The sequence below is a fragment of the Suricata suricatta genome, chromosome 4, assembly GCF_006229205.1.
Source record: "Suricata suricatta isolate VVHF042 chromosome 4, meerkat_22Aug2017_6uvM2_HiC, whole genome shotgun sequence".
Taxonomy (NCBI): Eukaryota; Metazoa; Chordata; class Mammalia; order Carnivora; family Herpestidae; genus Suricata; species Suricata suricatta.
This window is the reverse complement of record NC_043703.1, coordinates 141,174,634-141,197,858: the sequence shown is the minus strand read 5'-3', so window position 1 is coordinate 141,197,858 and position 23,225 is coordinate 141,174,634. Positions and strand designations below refer to the sequence as shown.

The window sequence follows — 23,225 nt, the reverse complement described above, 5'->3', positions numbered from 1 at the left end:
TGTCTTCGCGCCCCTTTGGTCCAGCTGATGCTGCCCATAGGCGCCTGCGGCCTGAGATACGGTAACACTTCTCTGCTCTGGAATCTTGAGTGTTGCAGCTGGGGTAATGGGAGACACGGGGCCTGACCTGCACTGCTGTGCTGATCCCGGAGCCGGGCAGCCTGAGTGGTGCAGCCTGGAGCCTGCACATTAGTGTGATGCTCCACAGGGGTACTGGGTGGGGTGTTTAGCACCCAGGACGTGGAGCTGCCCTGTCCTTGTCTACACCACTGACCTCAGGATAACCATCCGTGCAGATATGTGCAGACACCTGGCAATGTCTTGTAACCCAGAGGCCCCATGCAGCGGGGGTTCGTGCATCAGAAGCGCCATGGACTGAGGCGTGGGGCAGCGGGCCCTCCAGGCACTGTCTAGACCCTCCGCTTTCTGCGTCTGTGGCTCCTGCAGAGTCATCACTTTCCTCAGCGAGGAGGATGGAGCAGAGAGACGCTGTAGGGAATCTGTAGGGGGTTCTCGCTGAGTCAGCGCCGGCACCATCTCCCCCCGTGATGAATGTCACGCAGGCCCTAATCCACTTTGAATTCCAGGCAGGGAGACGTGTAATTATTCCACCCTCATTGGGGGCGCTGGGATCTTATTTTCTTTAGACAGCAGATCCATACTCGAGGGCCAGCTGCCCTTCCCACCCTCCATCCTCACCTCTTTCTTTCCGTCTCATCAACCCACTGGTCGTCTTACCAGGTACTCACGCCCCCCCCCCCCCAGACCCGCATCTGCTTGACAAGCCCATGACTGGCTGGGTGGGAAAGGGGATGCTTTCTCCCCAGACAACAAACCACAGCTGTCTGTACACCACTGCTCAGCCAGACCCACCAAGTTCCAATTGCATTTCATAGTCAGGCTTCTACACAAAGATGGAGGGAGTTATAGACACACTCTCTGCTGACTACAATGATCCTGCTTTACGTGGAGCCGCACGTATCATATATAGACGTGCATTGTACACACGGCAGCATGAACCATTCTACCTTTGGCCAAGGGAAACCTGCTCGGGACAAAGGGAGTGGAGTGAGCAGCGGGGGCACCTACCTGGCTACCGCGTTCTCCATTAAGTCCCCACATGTAAATGTGGCCGTATAGACCTTTCCTTTTAATGATCTTTAAGTTCTCAGGACCTCCCAGGTTATTACTTTTTAATGAATGCATGGAGTTGAGTAGAGATCATCTTCTGGTCCACAAAGCCACACTTCATACCATCTGGGACCATCTCGCTGCACCCAGGCCCCCAAGCTTCTGCGAGTACTACCCACTGGCCCACCAGCTGTACAACTGCAAATACCAAGGTGTCATGTTTATCTTTCCATAATCCCTACGACAAAAAGCCACCTGTGTCCTCTCTGCTGGGCCCTGGTAGACGAGTTTGGGGGCAGTGGGAAAGGATGGTCCTGGGGGACTTCACCTGGGCATGGGGCTTTGGCACAGCAGCCCAGAGATGGAACCGAGCTTTAGCTTAGTTCCCTGTCTGCGGGGAAAGAGGACTTTTCATCAGACTCGGCTGCGGGGAAAGAGGACTTTTCATCAGACTCGGCTGCTCTCCTCAGATGAGGCCATTGTGCTCACCCTGAGCCATCCAGCCTGAAGAGGGAGAGTCAGAAAGAGAAGGTTCTAGGGATAAACTAGTCCAGCAGGTCAGATACAATTCCCCCCTGGCAGGTGCTGCCCCCCTGAGTCTGAAGGGCAGGTAGGGGCATGAACTTGATCTAATTAGAGCAGGGAAAGGTAATCATCGCCTTCACTGCTGTAACAAAGGACACACAAACCTGGTGTGTGGGTTTGGTGGGCCCCCTGCTGAGGGCCTCCCAAGGCCCAGATCCAGGCTTGAGAACCTCACGTTCCTTGCTGGGGGCTCTGGAGAAGAATCTGCTCGAAAGCTCCCAGTCTCTCAGCTTGGAACACAGTTAGCCAGCAGTTTCCAGTGTTCTAGGCCTTGAGGACTAGAGGTTGGAGGCAGACTCTTGCCTTGCCCCGGGTTTAGCAGCAGGGAGGTTGCAGGCACGGATGAATGAATGATCCAGAGAGGGCCCTGCACCCGGTGGAGTGGAGAACTGGGTGCTGAGGGGCACAGAGCGAGAGGGTGGGCAGGGAAGGTGTGCTGGTCCTGGGGGAGGCTGCCCCAGAGCTGTTGTGTGGTGGAATCGCGTTTGGTAGAGGAGGGAGCCTGGGTGACTGCAGAGGGCCTGGTCTGTTAGGGTGCTGCTTCTGGACTGATGGCTGGAGAGGAGGGCACAGACCAGGAGGGACTCGGCTGAGGGATGTGGGCCTTGTCCTTGGGACAAGAAGCGGCCGCAGTGGCTGCTGCGTCTTTGAAGTGGGAGAGACCTGCATTTCAGTGCTCTCTGGCCCAGTGGGAGGCTGGCTTTGAGGAGAACAGAATAGTCCCGGGGATGGAGAAAGAGGTGGATGTGAATGAGGCTGGGGGTGTGGATCCCAGGATGTGGTGGGGAGGCCCCCCTTGCCACACCCTGGAGCCAGAATTCCTTCCCTCAGCACCATCCCTGAAGCTTAGAGTGTTCCCTGACCCCACTAAACTCCTGATCATCACCCCCATCCTGACGGGCTCTTCCAAATGCCCACCCTCATGTACGCATGTGCCTACCTATGCTTGCCAGCAGAGCTGGAGTGCTCCTTGTGACATATGCACCGTTGGAGAAACCTTGCGTCTTCTGGCATATAAAATGCTTTAAAAAAAAATCCAGAAATGGCTTTCAACATGCTGAGAGCCGTCTATAACATAACAGGATGCCGGGGTGGGAGAAAACAGCGTTTCCTCAGATAGCTGTCTGTCGTGCTTTTCTGTGGTTTAAAAAATTTTGTGTTGGATTGTAAAATGCCTCTCCCACACCTCGTCCTCAGAAGCCCCTCCCCACTTGCCTACTGGAATCAGCACTTGTTAACGTCCCACGACCGAGAAGCATCTAGCTGAGATTGCCACTTGATGTGAGCAGATGTGTGTCACCATTGCTATAAACAGAAGGTACTGGAAGGTTGGACCAGAACATGCCATCATTAAAAATAATGTGCTGCCTGAATCCCAATGTGACTGCCACGTGGAGGAAGGCTCACACTCACTTTGTAAGGTTCAAGGGAGTGCAGAACAGGTCCCAACAGACAGAGGCTAAAGGGAGATGGGTTTCAACCCAGGAGAATTTTCTAACAACTTAACACAAAAACTCACAACGAGAGAACGTGCCGAACTGTGGAGCAGTGAACGCACTGTCACACGTGGCATCTGAGCAGAGACAGGATGTCTATCAAAAGTGCTGTAGGAAGGATTCGTTTGATTGTAGCAGGAAAGGCCGGAGCCCATCGCGAAGGAACACGAGAGGTGCCTTGAGTGGCAGGATGGCCTGGGCTCTGGACTGCCCAGAAAGACCGAAATCTCGTCCCCATTGTGCTCAACAAGGGTCTACTCGGTTCCGAGTTCTCCTGGGCCCATGTAGGCGCGGCTGATCTCAAACCCATGCCAGATTTATTTTCCCGTGCTGTTCCAGGAAGGGGAGGCAGTTTGGTTCATGGATCTGGGGTTTTCTGCTCATTTGTGGAGCTTCTAACGTGGTCCCCGATGGCAAGAGATGTACACTTCCGATGGATTTCTCTACACAGCCCAGTTTGGGAGAACAAATGCTGTGGGTCAGGCCAGGAGCAATAAATTCCCGGAAAATAACTCTTAGTGACTGAGGAAGAAAGCCATAAAACACTCTGGAGGCAGGGACAGGAGAAAACACTGGCAGCAGACAATGCATGGGGTTACTGCTAAACGCCTGGACGAAGCCCACGGGTCATTCATTCTCAGGCCATGTCACCGCTCCGTGAGCCTGTGCCCAATGCTCCCGGGTGACACGCTGGCCCCTTCCTCTTCTCCAGGGCTTTCCTCAACAAGTAGTTACCGAAGCCACCCTCGAGGTGGCAATTACTGTAGGCACTGGAGACAGCTGGGGACGAAACAGGCCCGAATCCCTGCCTATGAGCCACCCATATTCTCATCACCCCCTGGGTCCTGCCTGTTGGGAGCAGGGAAAGGAAGCCAACACTTGCTGTGCCCAGATGGCTCTGGGAGTTTTACAGACCCAGCTCCATGGATTTTCACAATAACCTTGAGAAGCACCCTCCTGTCGCAGCTGTAGGCTCCCTCAGTGTTACCGGCTACGTGAGTGGGTGCCAGACTGCTCTTTCTCCTGGAGCTGGAGAACGCGACCTCATGCCAGCCAGGCACATCTGTACAGTTTGGGCGCCTGTGATCCCTTTCACCCTCACTCTCTTCTCTCTCACTAAATGACAAGGGCCAGATGCTCCTGGGCTTCTGAAGCGACGACCCCAGACCCTCTTCATTAACTGGGTGCTGAGTGCTGTGTGCACAGAGCAGCCAACAGATGTTCCCCAAATGTTACAGGGTCACTGTCAACCCTCTTCATCCTCAGGCTCCTTCTACCCCCAAATCCCCAAGTTCAGAGCTCCCAGCTCAAGCCTGCCTCTGAGTCTCCAGCTTGGTGTTCCTCCTTGGTCTTCCTGGCTTTTGCATCTCAACTTGCCCCTAACCCTAACCCTAACCCTAACCCTAACCCTAACCCTTTCCTGGTGCTCAGCATCCGTGCAGCCCCACGGAGAATTGCCTTGTTACCTCCACCCTCCTGATGACCACCACTGGCCTTGCCCTCCAGGACTGACTTATCACCCCCTCCCAGGCCCTCACCCAGGTACATGTGGTTCCAGGACACAGAGATGCCACCGGCCCCAGGACACAGAGACAGTGACTCACCAAAGTTCTCTCCACCCCAGATGTCCATGTCCGTATCATATTTCCCCAAGTATTCGAACCAGGATTTGTCCATCACGAAGAGCCCTCCAGCGATGATCGGAGTCCTATGCATTTGGAAGGAAGGGAGGGGGTTATGGGAGAGAGACCACCGTCACATTCGTCTGCCCTGGCAGTGTGGAACTCAGTACTATTTTCTCCCCATTTCTCTTCCTCTTTACAAGGGCCAATGCATCATTACCTAAAACAAGAACACACTCTCGAGTTTTTCCTTTTAATGTTAAGTCTCCCCGCCTCATGGACAGGCTAATTTACTCATCAGGATGCCTTCTGTTGGGGAACTGGGGCCTGCTCAGAACACTGCTGTTCTGGGGATCCTCTGCCAGCCTCGCCACACAGGCTCTGTCTAGTGTGGCACTCTTGGGGGGGGGGGGCTTCCTCTATTGGGAGCCTGGGTAGTGGGTCACTGACCAGGCAGGAAAGGAGGACTGAGGCAGCACCTGTTAACAGCACATCCTGGGGCACCTGGGTGGCTCAGTTCGTTAAGCATCCAACTTCAGCTCAGGTCATGATCTCATGGTTCGTGAGTTCGAGTTTCGCCTTGGGCTCTGTGCTGACAGCTCAGAGCCTGGCACCTGCTTTGGATTCTGTGTCTCCCTCTCCCTCTGCCCCTTCCCTGCTCATAGTCTGTTTCTCTCTCTCTCAAAAATAAACAAACATTAAAAAAAACCCAAACCCCAAAAAACCCAGCACATCCACTTCTTGAGACTGGGTTCCACCCTTTTCTTCTCTCCTTACCCTGCTGTTAGGGGTTATATCACCTATATTGGGGTCTTAACCCCCACTACCTCAGAATATGACCTTATTTAAGGAGAGAGTCTCTATAGAAGTTGAAATGAGGACATTAGGGTGAACCCGAATTCCATGTGACTGGTGCCCTTATAAAAAGGAAACACGGAGCCAGAGAGACAGACGTGGACAGAGAGCACATAATGTGAAAAGATACGGAGAAGAGAGCTCTCTGAAAGCCAGAGAGAGGCTGGCATTGCCCTCAGAAGGAAACAACCCTGTCCACACCTTGATTTTGGACTTTAAGCCTCCAGACCTGCGAGGCAATACATTGCTGCCGATAAGCCACTCTGTGTGCGGTACTTTGCTGCAGGACCCCCAACGAACTAATACACCCTCATCTTCATCTTTTCCCTTGGGGTCCCACCCTACCTCCCCAGGTTCTGGTGCCTGAGAGAGAAGCCAGAGAAGCCACTGGGAAAGGAAAGGTTGCAGAGGAAGACAGGCAAGGACAGCAGAGTCCAACCAAATAACCCAGCAAGTATCGGGGTGTGTATCTATAAGGATCAGCAGCTGGGAGACGTGGGTAAGCCCTCAGGGACCTGGCCCCTCATGCAGTGCGTCCTGAGGGCCAAGGCAGTTTTTGCCCATGTTGGGTAATTGATGGAAGAAGTCCAGAAACCAGGTCTCTCAAAGCCACGCCCCCCCATCCCCCACCCCTGCGATTCCCTGAGAACTGGCCTAATCCTGGGAAACTCATTCTGGGAGCAGAGAGATTCCCACAAGAAGAGAGCCCACCCTAAGAACCCCACCACTGGGACAGAGAAGGTTAACAGAAAGAGGTGGCTGCACCACCCTCTTCGTCCTTGATGCGGTCCACTGCCACACCAGGTGCTGCCACTGGTGACTAGCCGAGAAGCTGATGTGTGCTGCATGGAGCTCCGTGTGGGAAGAAGGTTCTACAGTCCCTTTAGAAATAAAGGGTGGAGGACACCTGGGTGGCTCAGTTGGTGAAGCATCTGATCTCGGCTCAGGTCATGCTCTCAAGGTTCGTGGGGTCAAGCCCCTCATCGGGCTCTGCACTAATAGTGCAGAGCCTGCTTTGGATTGTCTCTCTCTCTCTCTCTCTGTCTCTTTGTCTCTGCCCTGCCCCAGCTCACATGTGTACTCTCTCTCAAAATAAATAAACACAAGAAACAAGGAAGGAAAGAAAGAAAGAGAGGGAGGGAAGGAAGGAAGGAAGGAAAAGAAAGAAAAGAAGGAAGAAAGGAGGGAGGGAAGGAAGGAAGGAAGAAAGAAAGAAATAAAAGGCATTAGCCAGCATGCCATCTGGCTCCAATCTCCCTCTTGGCATCACTCCAGATCATGATGACTGGAGGAGGTGGGGGGAGGGACCGGCAGGTAGGTGAGACAGAGGTCCCTGGTAGAGTTCTTCTAAACACACATGTCTCTCTGGAACGTCCCCATTTGGCTCTTCATAGCTCCTTGGTTCTTGATCTGACCTAAGTTCTTAAGTTAATTCAGTGCAAATGACCAAACGTTTACTATATGGCTGGTCCAGAGATTCAGAGATGCCCATGAAGAATGTGGGGCATCCCAAGTCACTGGCCAAAGGCACTGCTTCCCGGTGGCCTTGTCTGCCTTCTCCAAGCACTTCTTATCCTACTGATGCCCCCCCTGAAGCAGACAGGTGTCAGTTTGGAGATCCCCAACACGTCTGGGACGTGTGCACCAGTCTTAGGTAGGAAGTCCACACCACTCCCAATGCTGAACACAAAGCCCCCCGCCCCCCAATAGTGGACACCATGCTCTGTTCTACCCCCAGCCCCCTGACAGGCCCTGGACCCCAGGCAGCCATCTTGCCACCACCCGCTGTGAGTCACAGCAGGGGCCTGAAGAGAGAATGCCTGCAAAAGAACCTGGAGTTGATGCCACCATCTCATTCTCACACAGGACACAGCAGACGTGTTTTTGTTTGTTTGTATATATTTTATTTTGAGAGAGAGAGAGCAAGCAAGTTAGGGAGGGGCAGGGATAGAGGGAGACAGAGGATCAAAGCGAGCTCCACACTGATAGCACAGAGCCTGATGCAGGGCTCAAACTCACGAACTGTGAGATCGTGACCTGAGCTGAAGTCAGATGTCTAGCTGACTGAGCCACCCAGGTGCCCCCAGACGTGTTTGTTAATAAGCAGCAGTGACCAGGCCTCGAGATCAGCCTCCACTTACAGCACTGCTGACCTGACCTTTCCTGGGCTGAATCCTGCCTGGTGGCTCTGCTCTGCCCTAAGAGACCATCTCTGCCCTGGTCAGAGGCTCAACCAAGACCATCTGGGACTCTCCAATATTTCACGGGAGGTATAAGCACATGGCGCATGTGAGGGAAGGACGACACTGGCAGCTCCTCACACAGGCCCTACCAGGGCCCTGTCCCCTCAGGAGCAGTCTCCTTGAAGACAGAAACTCCTGATGTAAGGAGAGGGTGGGGCTGGCCTGGCAAGGGTTCTCTTGGTCCCTGCCCAATCCTGAGCATCTAACATGAAATGCCTCTTACACCATGCAGCAGTGGGTAGGACCGAGTGGGGAGGGATCTGCCCCTGCCCTGACTTACCTGATGGGCTCAGTGGGGTCCAGGCGCCGAGCCTTCTGCTCTGGGGAGAGCTGCTCCCATTGGAAGTGGAGGCTCCAGTCAAAGCCTGGAAGACAGCACCGAGTTGGTTGACTTGGGGTCTCACGGGTACCTGTAGAACTTGCACAACACGTCCCTTATCTGGAAGCTCACAAACACAGCCGGGGAAGCTGGTCCCAGGCTGATGGGCAAGAAGGCACCTGGATGGCCCTCTCACTGGTTCTCTTTCTCTACCTCCTACTGCCTCTCGGAGCCTCCTCTGTTGGGCCATCTTTGCCCTGGTCAGAGGCTCAATTAGGGGATATTAGGGGATAAAGGGCAGACGATAGAATCCGTTTCAACAGAGCCCAAGGGGACAGGATGGGTAGTTATGGGCATGGCCCTTGGCCAGCAGCATTGGGAAGGTGCCAGCAGGTTGTTTTCAGGGGCTGAATCAGCTCAAATCAGGTTTGGGGCACCAGCACTAGGCCCTGAACAGAACCTTGGTGGGCCTCAGAGAGCACATGGTGTCCAGCACTGAGGTACCAGCAAAAGTCAGGCCCCACCGACCTAGGGGGACCTTGCCTCCCTCCTGTTCTCAGGTCCCAGAGCAAGTCCACATCAGAGCCAGGGCTCCCAGGCTGGAATCCTCCACGTTCCCCTGGACGTTCCACTTGCGGTCTCAGCGGTAAAGCTGCACTGGAGTTACTGGCCTCACAGAACTCAGAACTGGACACAGACAGACCACTAGGAGGAGCGGCAAGTCCCCGCTGGGGAGCGGCGCTGGCCCTACTCACCGCCTCTGAGCTCCGCGGCAGACTCGATGTAGTTGAAGTTGTCCAGGCTGATAATGTCGATCACGGGGCACACCACCCGCGTGTAGTCCTGGAAGACAGCAGACTGCGGGCTCAGTCTGTGGGGCTGGGGAGCCAGGCTGGGAATCAGTGAGCCTGCTAGGGCCTCGCCCTGGTAATGCCAGGCTGGTTTTGTGGCCTTGAGTCAGCACTGGCATCCTCGGGTCTTAGTTTTCTCATCTATAAAATGGGGCACTGGGCGCTCTCTAGATCCAGTCCCTAAAATGCTAAGAGCCTTTCTCTGACTCCTGGGGTCCTTCTCAGCCACAGCCGACATCTGAGCATGGTGGGGACATGGCGGGGGCCGCTGGAGAGGGATGCACCCAGAGTAAGGGACAGGCAGGAAGAAGAAGGATCTACAAGTCCTTTGCCCTCAGTGGGCCCTCAGGAGGCAGAGGCCACAGCCAGCTGGGAAGGTGACCTCCACCTGCAGTCCCGTGTAACAAAGCCACACATCCATAGGAAGAGCATTTTGGAATTTCCAAATATTTTCATCCTAGGCCTACGTTTACAAATAGCATCTCCAGAGACTCCTGACGTCCGGTGTCACTTGGGACGTTCACAGATCGGTGTCTCCAGCCCTGACTTAGCCCCTTGCTTCCAGACTCAGTGTGCCATAGGCCACCTCCACGTGGACTCCTCGAGGGCTTTCAGGGCTGGCTTCACCATCTTCTCCCCAAACACGCTCCTTTCCCTCGGTTGTCTATTTCTGCTAACAGAACCATCGTGTAACCCTCTCTCTCCCCAGCACAAAGTAGGAAGCTTTGCCTCTGCCCATGGCCCGGATCAGTCCTGTCAATTCTAACTGAAACTGCTCTGCTGAGTGCCTCCCACCTCCCCTTCTCCCTCACGTCTGGCGACCCCCCCTTTCCACTCTCTTCCCTTTGGTGGCTGGTGAAGTTGTCAGTACAGTGTGGAAAATCTTACTTTGTGGCTCAATAGCTAAAAACCTGAACTGCCTGCAAGGCAGGGTTCAAACTCCTTAGCCCGGCATTCAGGACCATCAAAACTTGGCCTGTACCTCACTTTCTGGCTTCATTGTGTGCCACATCCCTCAGGCCACCCTGTCTAGAGGCATCAAAGTCATCCAGGACATGCTCTCAAAATATGCAATCCGGAGTCACCAGTTCCTGGAGGCTGTCAAAGTGCTGCCTATATTTTTAAAGTCTTTCCTGCTCTGTGTGAACACCCTGGACCTGGCTTGTAGGAGGGGACGCTGGGGGCAGTGGGAAGGAGATGTGAACACAGACATGGAGACTCCATGGCCAGACAGGGGTCAGGCAGCCCGGGAGAGCCGGCAGGTCCCCAGGCCAACCAGGCGAGACCCTGTCACCAAGACTCCGTGGCCACCACCACTGGCCAGCACAGGCAGGAACCTCTGCTTCTCCTGGTTGCCATTTAATTTCCTAGGTCCATCTCTGTCCCAGATGAGGCTGTCTCCTTATTTTAAGCTCAGACTCACTGGGTGTCTGCTTTTATTTTCACGGACTTCATCTAGCCCTCAGCGTCCACATGTGATTCATCCTGACAGTGACAAGGTCCCTTGGAAGCCACGTGGCCCACATGGAAAGAAATGCCTATTTCCAGAGCATCGCTCATTTCCAGTGCACCGCTTCTACCTCTGGGACGCACACAGATACTTCTTCCACAGTCGACGCAGCACCTGCCCAGCTGCCACCGCTCTCCAGGCACCACACGGGCCCTGTCACTGTGCAGCTCTGTGCGTGGATATGCACTGCAGGCACATGGATGGCCGTTCACACCAACACCTCCCGACAGACACAACCCCAAAGGCATTCTTGTGACTTGAATTCAGGCGTGTTTGTGGGAGTTCCAAGACTGAACTTCTTCTGTGAGTCTGACAAAGTCCTCATTTTGCCTTTGCTTGTTGAGCATTTGGGTCTCTGCAGCTTCACGAAGTCCTTAGCTAAATGCTGGTCCAGCAGAGGATTTATCTTGCCCAGAGATATGTGTGGCCCTTGCCCAGCTTCTGGGCGGTAACTCTTAAGCCCTCAGAACGCCCTGCCTACACAAGTGACTCTGTCTAGAGTCTGTCTGACTTGAGATATCTCAGACAGTCTATGCTAATAGTGTGCCTTATGATAAGGGCCTTGGGCTGTGTGGTGTCAACTCAACCTGACCTTTAGGGGCATGGAGACCATGGGGGGGGGGTCAGCCATATCTATGTGACTGACCCCCAACAAAAAGGCCAGATGCCAAGGTTTGGGTGGACTTCCTGTACTGAAATGCTCTGCACATGTCATACATCCCTGCTGGGAGAAGTAATGCCGTCTGGACAACCCCACTGGGGGAGGTGAGCTGGAAGCTTGTGCCTGGACCTCTCTACGCACCTTTCCCACTGCTGGGTTTAACCTGTTTCCATTTGTTACACTCAACAAATAACTGTGACTGTAACAGCCTTGCTAAGTTCCAAGTCCTTCTGGTGAATTATTGAACCTGAGGGTGGTCTGGGAACTCTCCCACTGCAATCCTGGTTTGTCAAATCTCTCCTCAATGTTGGGAAACTGAAAGGCAAAAGAAAATGCTGGTTGCTTGCCTGGGTCACAGCCTTTCCCAGAAGCCACCCAGGGGCTCTGCCTCCAGGGTGCATCAGCTCTAGTGCCCTGCCCTGTAAGTTCTGAGGGCTTCTGCCCTTCTATTATTCCTATTGCAGTTCATATGTGGTGGCTGCTTAGTGTCATGGGACCAGGTGGGTAATGAGGGAGGCTTGGGGCTAAGTGCTGTGTGAAGCCATGTCCTTACAAAGAGGCTGCAGGGGAATTCATAGGTGACCCTTATAGTCAGGACATAAACCTCTCTGAGTGACCCCAGTGGTCAGTAACTGCTCCACTTCCATAGCCCTCTGCTTTAGCCCACAGCCTGCTGGGCAGCAGGTGTTCCGTCAGCATTGACTGGAGGTCCTGCTGTCTGTTAACTCCCTCTGAGGAAACTATGTCAATGGCTGGTAGCAAATCAGATGGGTCAGTCGCAGCGGAGAAAAATGGAAGGACTTCCCGTGAAGAGACCCAGAGCTACCACAGGTGCCGGCGACCTGTGAGCTCCAGGAGGCTGGTCTTTACGGCTAGACCTCCAGGTCAGCTTAAGCAGGCAGCTGGAGGAATGGCTGGCAGACCCACGGACTGCACCCCGTCTCCTTCCCCTCCCCCCAAATCCATTGGCAGCAATGACAGAGGCTGAAGGCACCAGCCAATGGCCATCGATCACCTGAGCAGTACACCTCTCCTTCCTCCACACATTCATGCAACTAAAACTCCATTGTGAATGAGTACTCGGAAAACCAGAGAGATCAGCAGCTCATTTGGTGAACAAGCTTCACTAAGCACCGCTTACAGTCAGGAATGGTGGAAGGTACCAAGACGGATAAGGCTGCACAGTCTAGGGAAGGCGGGGAATGGGCACTGGAGGGTTATGAAGACAGGGCCTCTAGGGTAGGCTGGGGGAGAAGGAAGGGGTGACAGGAGACATGCGTTCTTATTCTGGCTCTGCCGTCTAGAATACATGTTGCCAGGGGTGCCTGGGTGGCTCAGTTGGTTAAGCGTTCGACTTTGGCTCAGGTCATGATCTCACCATTCGTGGGTTCGAGCCCCACGTCAGGCTCTGTGCTGACAGCTCAGAGCCTGGAGCTATCTTCAGATTCTGTGTCTCCTTCTCTCTCTGACCTTCCCCTGTTCACACGGTCTCTCTCTTTCTCTCAAAAAATAAAAAAAAAACAAACCAAAAAACATTAGAATATGTGTCGCCTTAAGCAAATCAGCACACACTAAGGAACTGTTTCTTCATTTACAAAGTAAAGACAAATTATTATTTGCAAAACCGTCTTGCCTTCCTAACAGGGCTTTTGGATGGAAGAAGAGAGGGAGGGGTGTGAAAGGCTTTGAAGCATATGTAAGCCATTATTTATATAAATTTACCAAATGCTACAGGGATTGAAATTTCTTAAAATCTTTCTTCCTACCGAAGAGATATGTAGATGAGGAATGGGGAGAAAGAGGCTTCTGTTAAAAAGAATTAAAACCAACCTGGGCTTGTTTCAAGTATCATCATGTAGCTGAAGGAAGGAGACGGGACACAAGAGAGTTCCTTGTGGAAAAGACCAGCTGAGGACGGCTTCTGACAGCCCAAACCCGGCCTCTCCCTTATCTCTTTCTATTTTTGAAAATCCCCAACTCCAATTACAGCTTAAAATTCCACTTCCACTCACAAGACCAAATCACGTTTTACTCTGAGATGAGACACAAGACAAAGACATGTGGAAACACAGGCTGACACACACCCACATCCCTGTCCTTGAGGGGATGTCTCTGTGGAATGTTCTAGCAATGAGAGTCATGGTCTGGTGAAAGCCTCTGCAGCCCAAGGAGGCTGGTGTGGCGCCCTGTGAGGGGCAAAGCCACACTACGGCCTCAGGTTTGTCTGACCAGTCAGTCCCCTGCTCCCAAAGCTTTAGGTCAGACAGTGGTGGGGATCAGGAGCGTGGATGGTAGGATGAGCTCTATTTGGGGCCAAGTTACTCCTACAGAGGAGCACTGGGTGGCAAGGAGCACTCACACACAGGAGGAGGAGATAAGGCTGACCAGGGATGCAGAAATGGGAGCATTTTTCAGAGAGGGCTTCTGTGATGGCGTCACAGGCACTGGGGTGGAAAGGGTTCATTAAAGTTGTCTGAGGAAAGCAAGGCCTCCTAACATATCCTGAAAAGCTACCTCAGCCTTGGCGGGGAGGGGTTGGGGTGGGTCCTGTAGGTCAAACACTGAATTGCCACATTATCCCACAATTCCACTCTTTGGTATCGCCCCAAAGAATTAGAAGTTGGCATTCAAACTTGCATACTAATGTTCAGAGCAGCACTATTCACAATAGTAAAAAGATGGAAACATCCCAAATGTCCATTAGCAGAGGAATGAATAAACAAAATGTGGTATTCAGGCAGTAATTTCTCTGACACTGGACATAGCAACTTTCTTCTAGATATGTCTCCCGAGGCAAGGAAAACAAAAGCAAAAATAAACTATTGGAAGGACATCAAAATAAAAAGCTTCTGCAGAGCAAAGGAAACAATCAACAGAACTAAAAGACAAGCTACTGAATGGGAGAAGATATTTGCAAATGACCTCCCTGATACAGGGCGAGGATTCAAAATATATAAAAAACTTTAAAACTCAACACCAAAAAAACCCAAAAAACCCAATCAAGTGAAAAATGGGCAGAGGACCTGGAGAGACAGTCTTCCAAAGAAGACAGACAGATGGTCAACAGACACATGAAAAGATGTTCAACTTTATCATCAGGGACATGCAAATCAAAACCACAATGAGATATCACCTCATACCTGTCAGAATGACTAGAATTCAAAACACACAAAACAACAATTGTTGGTGAGGATATGGAGCAATAGGAACCCTCAAGTACTATTGGTAGGAATGAAAACTGGTGCAGCCACTCTGGAAAAGAGAATGCAGGTTTCTCAAAAGGTTAAAAATAGAACTACCCTATGATCCAGTAATCACACTACTAGGTATTTACCCCCAAAATACATGAAAAACACCAATTTAAAGGGATACATGCACCCCAATTCTTATGGCAGCATTATATACAAAAGGCAAACTATGGAAGCAGCCCAAATGCCCATGGATTGAAGAATGGATAAAGAAGATGTGGCGTAGGGGCACCTGGATGGCTCAGTCGGTTAGGTGTCCGACTGTGGCTCAGGTCATGATCTTTCGGTTTGTGAGTTCGAGTCCCATGTCGGGCTGTGTGCTGACAGCTCAGAGGTTGGAGCCTGCTTCCGATTCTGTGTCTCCCTTTCTTTCTACCCCTGCCCTGCTCACACTTTGAGCAAAATAAATAAACATTAAAAAAAAAAGATGTGGTGTATATACAATGGAATATTACTCAGCCATAAAAAGAATGAAGTCTTGCCATTTGCAACCATGTGGATAGATCTAGAGTGTATTATGTTAAGCGAAATAAGCCAGTTAGAAAGAGACAAATATCATATAATTTCACTCATATGTGGAATTTAAGAAAAAAAACAAACAAACAAAGGGAAAAAAGATAGACAAACCAGGGAACAGACTCTTAACTACAGGGACCACACTGATGGTTACCAGAGGGGAGGTGAAGGGGGATGGGGAAATAGAAGAAGGGATTAAGACTACACTTATCATGATGAGCATTGAATAACATTCAGAATTGCCGAATCACTACATTGTACACCTCAAACTAACATAACACTGTGTGTTAACTACACTCAGATTAACATAAAAAACTTAATTGAAAAATGTGGTACACTGTGATGCTGGGATATAAGAAATATATACCTGGCTTTTGATCCTGGTTCATTGCACAGCAGTGTCTTTTTATTTTTTCTATTTTTATTTTTTTTGATGTTTATTTATGTTTGAGAGAGAGAGCAAGGGTGACCAAGACAGAGTGTGTGGGGGAGGGGCAGGGAGAGAAGGAGACACAGAATCAGAAGCGGGCTCCAGGCTGGAGGGAGGGGGTGTGTTTGTTACTCACAGTAATCCTCTTTCACCTAACCTGAGTTTATGCTAATGAGGTGACTGGTCCGCAGGGGAAACAACCACTTGATTGGAGGGTGGGTACTTTCAGCACCATCCCCACGCCCCCTCACCTCTGTGAAGGGTAGGATTTGGAAGGGCCTCCAGAGTGAGGCAAAACCCTGAAATTAAATGGTCATAACCTACTATTTCTCAATCGAGACCTCTTCGGCTGAATTTTGCCCGAAAGCGGGCGAGAGAGCATTTTCCTGAACAGCGCTGAGCGTCTGAGCCCTCCCAATCTCGGGGAAGGCGGTCACAGAATGGGTATTAAGCTCCGGGCCCACGTGTGAGAACTCTGCAAACCCACCGGACGTTCTCTCATCGGGACGGGCAAGGCTGGGAAGGGTTTCCCACTTCGTGGAGTGGTTCACATATCCCAGTTCTTTCAGCCTTGACCCTGTCATTTTGCACAGGGAAGATGGTGCGGAGGCCACATAAAGGGCTCTGGTGCAGGTGGTGCTAGCTAGGAAGTATCAGCCCAGGTCCGTAATTCCTCCAACACTGTGTCCTCCTCTGTAAAATGAGTATGTGAAAAATAACGGACCTCATACTTCACAGAGCAGGTGTGGGAGTCAGTAACTCAGGCAGAAAATGAAGGGCACCAATGCTAAGCACCGACCCTGGCACCTGCTGGTCACTTCTGTAGATCAGTATGGGGGCAGATGGACTTTGGCGAATATAAAACACCAATGGGAACATTAAAGTAAGTGTTTTTTTTACTTTCAAAAGGCATAACTGAGACATGGAGAGAGGAAGCATATACAATTCTGGAACAATTCAGGGGCAGACAGAGGCAAAGAATTAAGGTTTCCTGTCTGCATGCCTCGGCCTGTGGGGAAGGGTGATGCACGCTGGAGGAAAGACAGAAGCCTCAGGAATTGGGTGACAAGGCCCAGTAAATTCTGCTGCCTTCTTCTCACAGAAGGCACCCATCAGGGCTCCCTTTCTGGAACCTTCTATTGTTTGGGAGAAATAGTTCTGGGCCGTTCTCTCACCCAGGAAGCTGTATTTGTCAGGTATCAGCTGCTGTCAGCAGTCCCACCTGCAGGCCTGCTGTGGGTAACAGCGTGATACAAAGAACTGGTCCCCGACCTTGACCTGCTGTGTAACCTTGGGCAGGTCCTCAGTTTCTCCATCTCTAACAAGGGGACAGCAATCAGGACAAGGGGCCTGGGGGGCATATATGAAGTACTGGTTTGAGAGAGCCAAGAGGTGGGGGATGTGGAATCCTGACCCTCGATCGGCCTCACTCACCTCCTTGACTCTGTGCAGCAGGGGCTGGAGCCAGTCCCTGTTCACCTCACAGTGGCTGTCGAGGAAAGTCAGAGTGGTGCCCTGGGCAACATTAGCGCCCCGGATCCGGGACCGAACCAGACCTGCAGGGGGGACAAATGGGCAAGTGGATGCCCCCATCCTAACATCTTCCGGCAAGCTCATGGAGGAGCTGCGTGACACTCCCTGCACACTGAACATACACCCAGATGCACAACGGCCCCCGCCCCCCACAACTGCCCACACTCACACTCCAAGGTCCTGCCCAGCTACACAGACCTACCTTGCCGCTCTGTATTGCGTATGCATTTCACCTTGGGCAACTTGATGAGCTGACTACAGTCATCAGCTGTGAAGACAAAAGGTTACGTGAGGTGAGTGTCCTGGGGTGGAGGTGAACCTGAAGAGTAGGTAAGGCAGCCCGACCTACTGTCCCTGCCCCCAACCGCAGAGCCCTGTCCAGACCCCAAGTGTTTGTGGATTTTGGAAGAGGCTGACTGATCACTTGTATCAATATACAAATGTGGCCCAGCCCATGCAAAGTGGCCTCAGGGCGGGTATCTTTGGAGCAGGTCACACAGTAGCACATGTGTGCTTGCTGGCAAGCACTTCCCAACAGGAATTCTTAGATGGTCACCTGAAGGCTCTGCTCCTTTTCTACAGACCACTAAAAGCACAAGACAAGAGTCTTGCTCACTCTAGTGGGCTCTAGCAAAAGCTGCTGAGACCACACTATGGATGAGATGAACTGCAGAGTTCCTTTTTGATCGTGGACTTCTGATACCGGAGACCTTATCTGTTAAGTGGTCTGTCCAGTGTATCCCATCACACAGAGCCGGCTCACCTCTCTCTCTACCATGCAGGGGAATGTGCCGGGATGGGCAGGAGACCCCATCTTTGGCACCACTCCGGACCTGTCCTCTGGCTTGCCTGCCTGCCCCCTTGTTTTCCTGGTTCACCGAGCCTCTGAACTCCATCTTGAGACACCACCATGTTGGTTTTGCCACCCTTAGCCTCTCTGGCTCTGGACGCTCATGGAGGCTTTGTCTGGGCCAGGTACTATTCCAAGCACTTTGAGTGTATTAACACATTTACTTTATTTTATTTTTTCAATGTTTATTTATTTTTGAGACCGACAGAGAGAGAGAGAGAGAGAGCGCGCGAGCGAGCATGTGCAAGCTCACAAGCGGGGGAGGGGCAGAGAGAAAGGGAGACACAGAATATGTAGCAGGCCTCAGGCTCCAAGCTGTCAGCACAGAGCCAGATGCAGGGCTCAAATCCATGACCGTGAGATCATGACCTGAGCTGGAGTCCTATGCTTAGCTGACTGAGCCACCCAGGTGCCCTGTGTTAACACATTTAAATCCTTACGTAAGGCTTTAACTGTATAATTATAATGATCTCCATTTACCGTCAAGGAAACCGAAGCACCTGGTAGTGACTAATGTGCCTGAGGTAGGTTGCTGGTGACTGAGTAAGTGATAGGTCTAGGATCTGAAGTGGAGCGGCTGACTCCAGAGTCCGTGCTCTAACCACGGAGCTGCTCCGCTTCTGAGTGAAGCCAGCAGCATACCCTCCTCCGGCGCCAGGTACCGGGCAGGATGAGTTTCTCACCACCTCCAACTGCTTCCTCATTAGGGAAGGGAGATCAGCTCACCAAGTTTAAGTACTGAGAGTCGGATCTTCTTGCTCTGGACCTGGTGCACAACTCATGTAGGCATTACTTCCAGGGCTCTGAGGCTGTGTGGTGGGTGTGGGTGACAACCTTCCCGCAGCAGACCTTAGGATGCTAGTGGCTCCTAAGCCAGCTGCCAGCACCAGCACTCTGGTGGACAGATTCTACTCTCCTTGGACTTGGAGTTGTTCTCAGGGCCATGGCCTGCCTCCTCTGGTCTGTCACCAGGAAGAGATGGCTAGGGACGATGGCTCTCAGAGGAGGAGGCAGACCTACCAACTCTTGAAGTCTGAGGATGCTTCCCCAACTGCTATGCCCATCAAACTCAACACATGCACGTCTGAGGACACCTGCATGCTCTTCTGGGGGAAAGTGGATATGGAAAGGGGGCACCCAGGCTCTCTGACAAAACAGCTTGGAAACAGTGATGACTAATGGCTGGAGGGTTGGAGGGCGGTTGCTCACTGCATCATGGCCAGGTGACGAGATGCTCAGGTGACGGGATGCCCAGCATGGCGCCCCGCAGAGCCCACCCAGCCCTCCCGTAGGAATGAAAGGAGGAATGAAGCCTGTGCTCGGGCTAGCAGATCATCACAGATATGAGTCAGGAACCCCAAGCAATGGAAACTGCTAGGGTCAATCTTCTGAAGGTTTCCATGTCCAGGATAAGGGGGCAGTGATATACATGCGTGTGCACACCCCCATGCATGTGTATGCACACACACACACCTCAACCCAATCAAGGATCGACTAAATATACTGCGTAGGTCCTCAAAGACCCACAGCAGAGGACCCAAGAAATTGTTAAAATGTAAGCTTTATCTGCCTCTTGAGCCCCACATGGACACTAAGTCTTCCACATCTGCTACAAACCCAGGCTTCCCTCCAGCCCCAGAGAACCGAGGACTGGGAACAGACCTTGTGTCTCCGGACCAAGGGAACAAAGATACTCACGGTCATTGCTGAAGTCATCCACCAGTATGATTTCCTGGATCAGATTCATAGGAGTGCGGTTCAGTACGCTGTGAGGTGGAAGAGGGGGAAGGTAATTATGACTTCTATCAGCTAAATGTATGTATTAACCCGAGCTTTAAATAGACACCATTGCATTTGAGGAATGAAGACTGGGAGCAGCCGAAGGGCGGGTGCAGTCACACCGCTCACCTGGGTGCCCCTGGAATCTAGCCCCGCTTTCTCCTAGTGAACACCACTGCACCCACCCAGCACCGAGACAGAAGCCCAGGAATCTTCACCAGTGATACCCTGAAACCCCACATCAAGTCAGTGGCCAAGACTTGCTTGTTGCACTAGGAAAGGTCACTCAAGCCACTTCTACCTCTTACACTTCTGTCCTGGTTCCACCTCTTTTGCTGGATTTTTTGCAGCAGCTGTGACCTGCCTGGGTTGTTCTCTGGGGGCCTCCAGAGTGAGCTTTCTGAAGCCTGGAGCTGACGTCTCATTGTGTGACTTTCCTCAACAGTGCAAACAAGTAAGGTGACAAGACCTTCACAGTGGCTCCCTACTGTCTACACACAAACCCTTGGCATGCTCTTCACCATCTGGAGACGGACCCCATTTCCAGCCTCCTCTTGCCTAGGGGCCTTATCTGGTGGCATCCTGCTCATTCATAACCGAGAGCCTGGTCTACCATGCTGCCATGGCCTGAAATGCCCCTCCTCTGTCATAAGGACCTGCTCAGTGCACTTTCTACCCTAAGAGCTTTCCAGCAACTCAGTGAGAACTGATGGCTTCTGCTTCCTGTGGCTTTCATCGGGCCTGACTCTGAGGGTTAGTTTTGCTGCCTCCACTGTGCGCCCCCCCCCTCCCCCCGGGTAGAAAGGTCAAGTCCAGCCCAGGGGATCAGGGTCATTGTCAATACTGTGTTGCCAGAGGCCAGCTCAGAGCCATGGCCTGTCATTCCCTCCAGGAATGTGTATTGCACACCTACTATGTGCTCTCAGCTCCGGCTATATGAGGAACAAAGGGAACAGGAATGTCAGCTCTGCCTGCTGGGCACTCATAGTCCAGGAGCTATTTACTACAAGCTGTGTGATCTTGGGCAAGTTACACTACTGCTCTGTGTAGTAAGTGGCCCCATCTGTAAAATGGGGATAAGAACAGTAGTACCTACTTCACAGGGCCATTGGGAGAATTTGAGAGAAAATGTTTCTAGAGCATTTAGCACATAGTCTGGCTCGGAGTAGCTACTGCTACTATTTTTGTATGGCAGAAACACGTCTGGGACTGACTGCGTGTGCTGGCTTGGGCTGTGGATGTGCACTCGCAGGCCCCCTCGGGGTCTCAGGCTGCATTCCACTTCTGGACACCCCAAACCACAGGGTTCCTCAGACACCCTCAAGGGCCACACCACTCACTGTGGGATGCCCGTGGCCCGGTGTGTGTTGGTGAGGGCGTTCAGACGCTGCTGGTGGAGGTGCTGGGTGAGTCCCTCCCCTCAGGAGGGCCAATCTGAGCCCAGTTTCTGTTGAGCTGCCCTGTCTAAGCAGGGCGCAGAGACTCTCCAGGAGGCAAACTTTACCTGGAGCTACTTTTATTTATGTAGCCTTAATTCTCACCATGGCAACTAGTGTAAGGAGAGAGGAACCCTGACTCCCAGCCCTGAGCTGGCTGTAGTGGGGGGGGGGGACAGGGAGGGGCGGGAGGAGACCCTTACCACACTGGATCAACTGATAGTCCCAAGGAAAACACACACCAACCCACCGACCAGTCTCCTGATCCGACAGGGAAGGGGGTAGGGAGGCAGAAAGAGAGGGAAAACCTGCTTGAAGAATACCCTCTAATGAGGTTTGATTAAGGCTGCAGCTTCTGCATGTGATTCCCCCCAAATCCCTGCCGGCTCTTTGAAATTCAAGAGTTCTCTTCTGTGAACATCAAAAGGTAAATCGCGTGCAGCTCTGTGCTGGTTGAACTGAGAGATGATTAGCGAATAAAAAATGTCCAGGGTTTAAAAAAGAAAAAAAAAACACAGAAATCGTCAGCAGTAAGTGCTAATTAGACCATTTCCTGGTAACACCTGGCTTGTTTTTGCTCCTCTAATCAGAGCAATTGGAGTGACAGCAGGGGCTCCGTGCAAGTGGCCCTGGATCCGGAGAGCGGGAGATGGCAGGTGCTCTGGGCTCCTGGAGCTGCTGGTGGAGAAAGGTCAAGTCTAGCCCAGGGGCTCGGCCTGACCCAGATGTTCCCCCCAGGGCCCTTCTTTCTGCACCACTGCTGCCACTCCCACCACCCAGACCCTGGGTGCTCCATCCCTCCCCAGCTTTGCCCTCCCCAGTTCGTCCACCAGGATGCTTCACCAGCCTCTCTGCCACCAAGCCAACTCTCCACCTTAGGATAAGCCTCTCCCCCCACTACGGCTGGTTCCTGCGCTCTCTGCACAGCCTTAGAATGGGAGTGAGTGCTCACCTCCCCACATACCCAGATCACACTCTGCCTGGGAATTATTCTAGAATCAGTCTCCTACACATGGCTCACTTCTCTGCCAGAGGCCAGTAGGCAGACAGCAACTACCTACACCTTCCACTTTTTGCCTGCGGTGCCCTGACAGCGAGGGGGGTGGGGGTGAGCCAGGGAGCAGCCTGGGAGGTGGCAGGCAGGGCGGGGTGAGCGGCCTGGGAGGCCCAGGCGGCCTCTAGCCTCTCCTGGCTGTGCAATCCTGAACAAGACGCCGGACCGCTCGGAGCCTTCGTCTCATCTGTAATTACATTTTCCTTGTAAAGGCAGGCGATATTAATACTTGACCTACTTCACAGGCTTTTGTGCCTTATGAAATGAGGAAATGTATTTGAAATTGCTTTGTGAACTCCACAGTGCTGTGTGCAGGCAGGGTTTCTCAAATGCTCCATAAATACCAGTGCAATGAAGACTTGAGGCGGGCTGACAGTTGAGTTTAGACCTTTTGGAATCCAGCTGACTTGAGTTCAAGTACTATAGCTATGTATCCACCATTCACTGGCTTGAGAGCTTCCGTAGCTCAACTTCAGCACCACAACTTCCTCAGCTGCATGAAAGGTGCTTAGCACGGAGGGTGGCCCAGTGGCTGCTTTCAGAATCCAGGTTGTTGATCGTGATGATGATACTGGTTCTCAAAGTGTGAGCTAGGGCAAGCAGCACCTGCGTCCCCTGGGGACTTGTTAGAAATACAAATGCTTGGGCCCCACTCTAGACTCACTGAGTTAGAATACCCTGGGATAGGACCCTCTGGGGGATCCTGATGCCTGCTCAAGTTTGAGAGCCACTGCATATCAACGCTGCTTCCTCCCTGGGCTGGAGGGCATCATGACCCCTGTCACTGTCAGTTGTGCAGGATCCTTCTGTACCAGGCACTGCCTCAACCCCCTCACTCTCCTTTACACTCATGTGAGGCAGTTATTACCAGTAACTCTTGTTTTGCAGAAAAGGAAACTAAGGCAGAGATGTACAGGACTTGCCCAGGGCCACACAGTTGGTATGAGCACAGCAAGCAAATCTGGCCCTGAGTCCCTTTTCTTAGCCACCTTGACCTAAGAAATTGTTCCTCTAAGTTCAGAATTTTACAAAAAAGCAACAGTAAGGAGATTCAGGCTATAAAGAGATCAATGCCCCAGAGCCACCACAGGAGATGTGGGTTGAAG

The 23,225-nt window shown here is 52.2% G+C and overlaps 1 protein-coding gene across 3 annotated transcripts in view; it reads right to left on the bottom strand.

Annotated features, from left to right (window-relative positions):
* Positions 1-23,225, bottom strand: part of GALNT14 (polypeptide N-acetylgalactosaminyltransferase 14) — a 208,002-nt gene that overhangs the window by 22,404 nt on the left and 162,373 nt on the right. For 2 of the 3 annotated variants that reach the window (XM_029938005.1, XM_029938004.1), the window contains exons 4-9: positions 19,549-19,616; positions 17,203-17,268; positions 16,902-17,023; positions 9,007-9,094; positions 8,213-8,297; positions 4,817-4,920 (exon numbers count right to left, since the gene is read on the bottom strand). In XM_029938005.1, coding sequence (XP_029793865.1) covers positions 4,817-4,920; positions 8,213-8,297; positions 9,007-9,094; positions 16,902-17,023; positions 17,203-17,268; positions 19,549-19,616 — 533 coding nt within the window. Of the gene's footprint in view, positions 1-4,816; positions 4,921-8,212; positions 8,298-9,006; positions 9,131-16,901; positions 17,024-17,202; positions 17,269-19,548; positions 19,617-23,225 lie in introns of all 3 variants that reach the window. The other variant, XM_029938003.1, reaches the window with a different exon arrangement.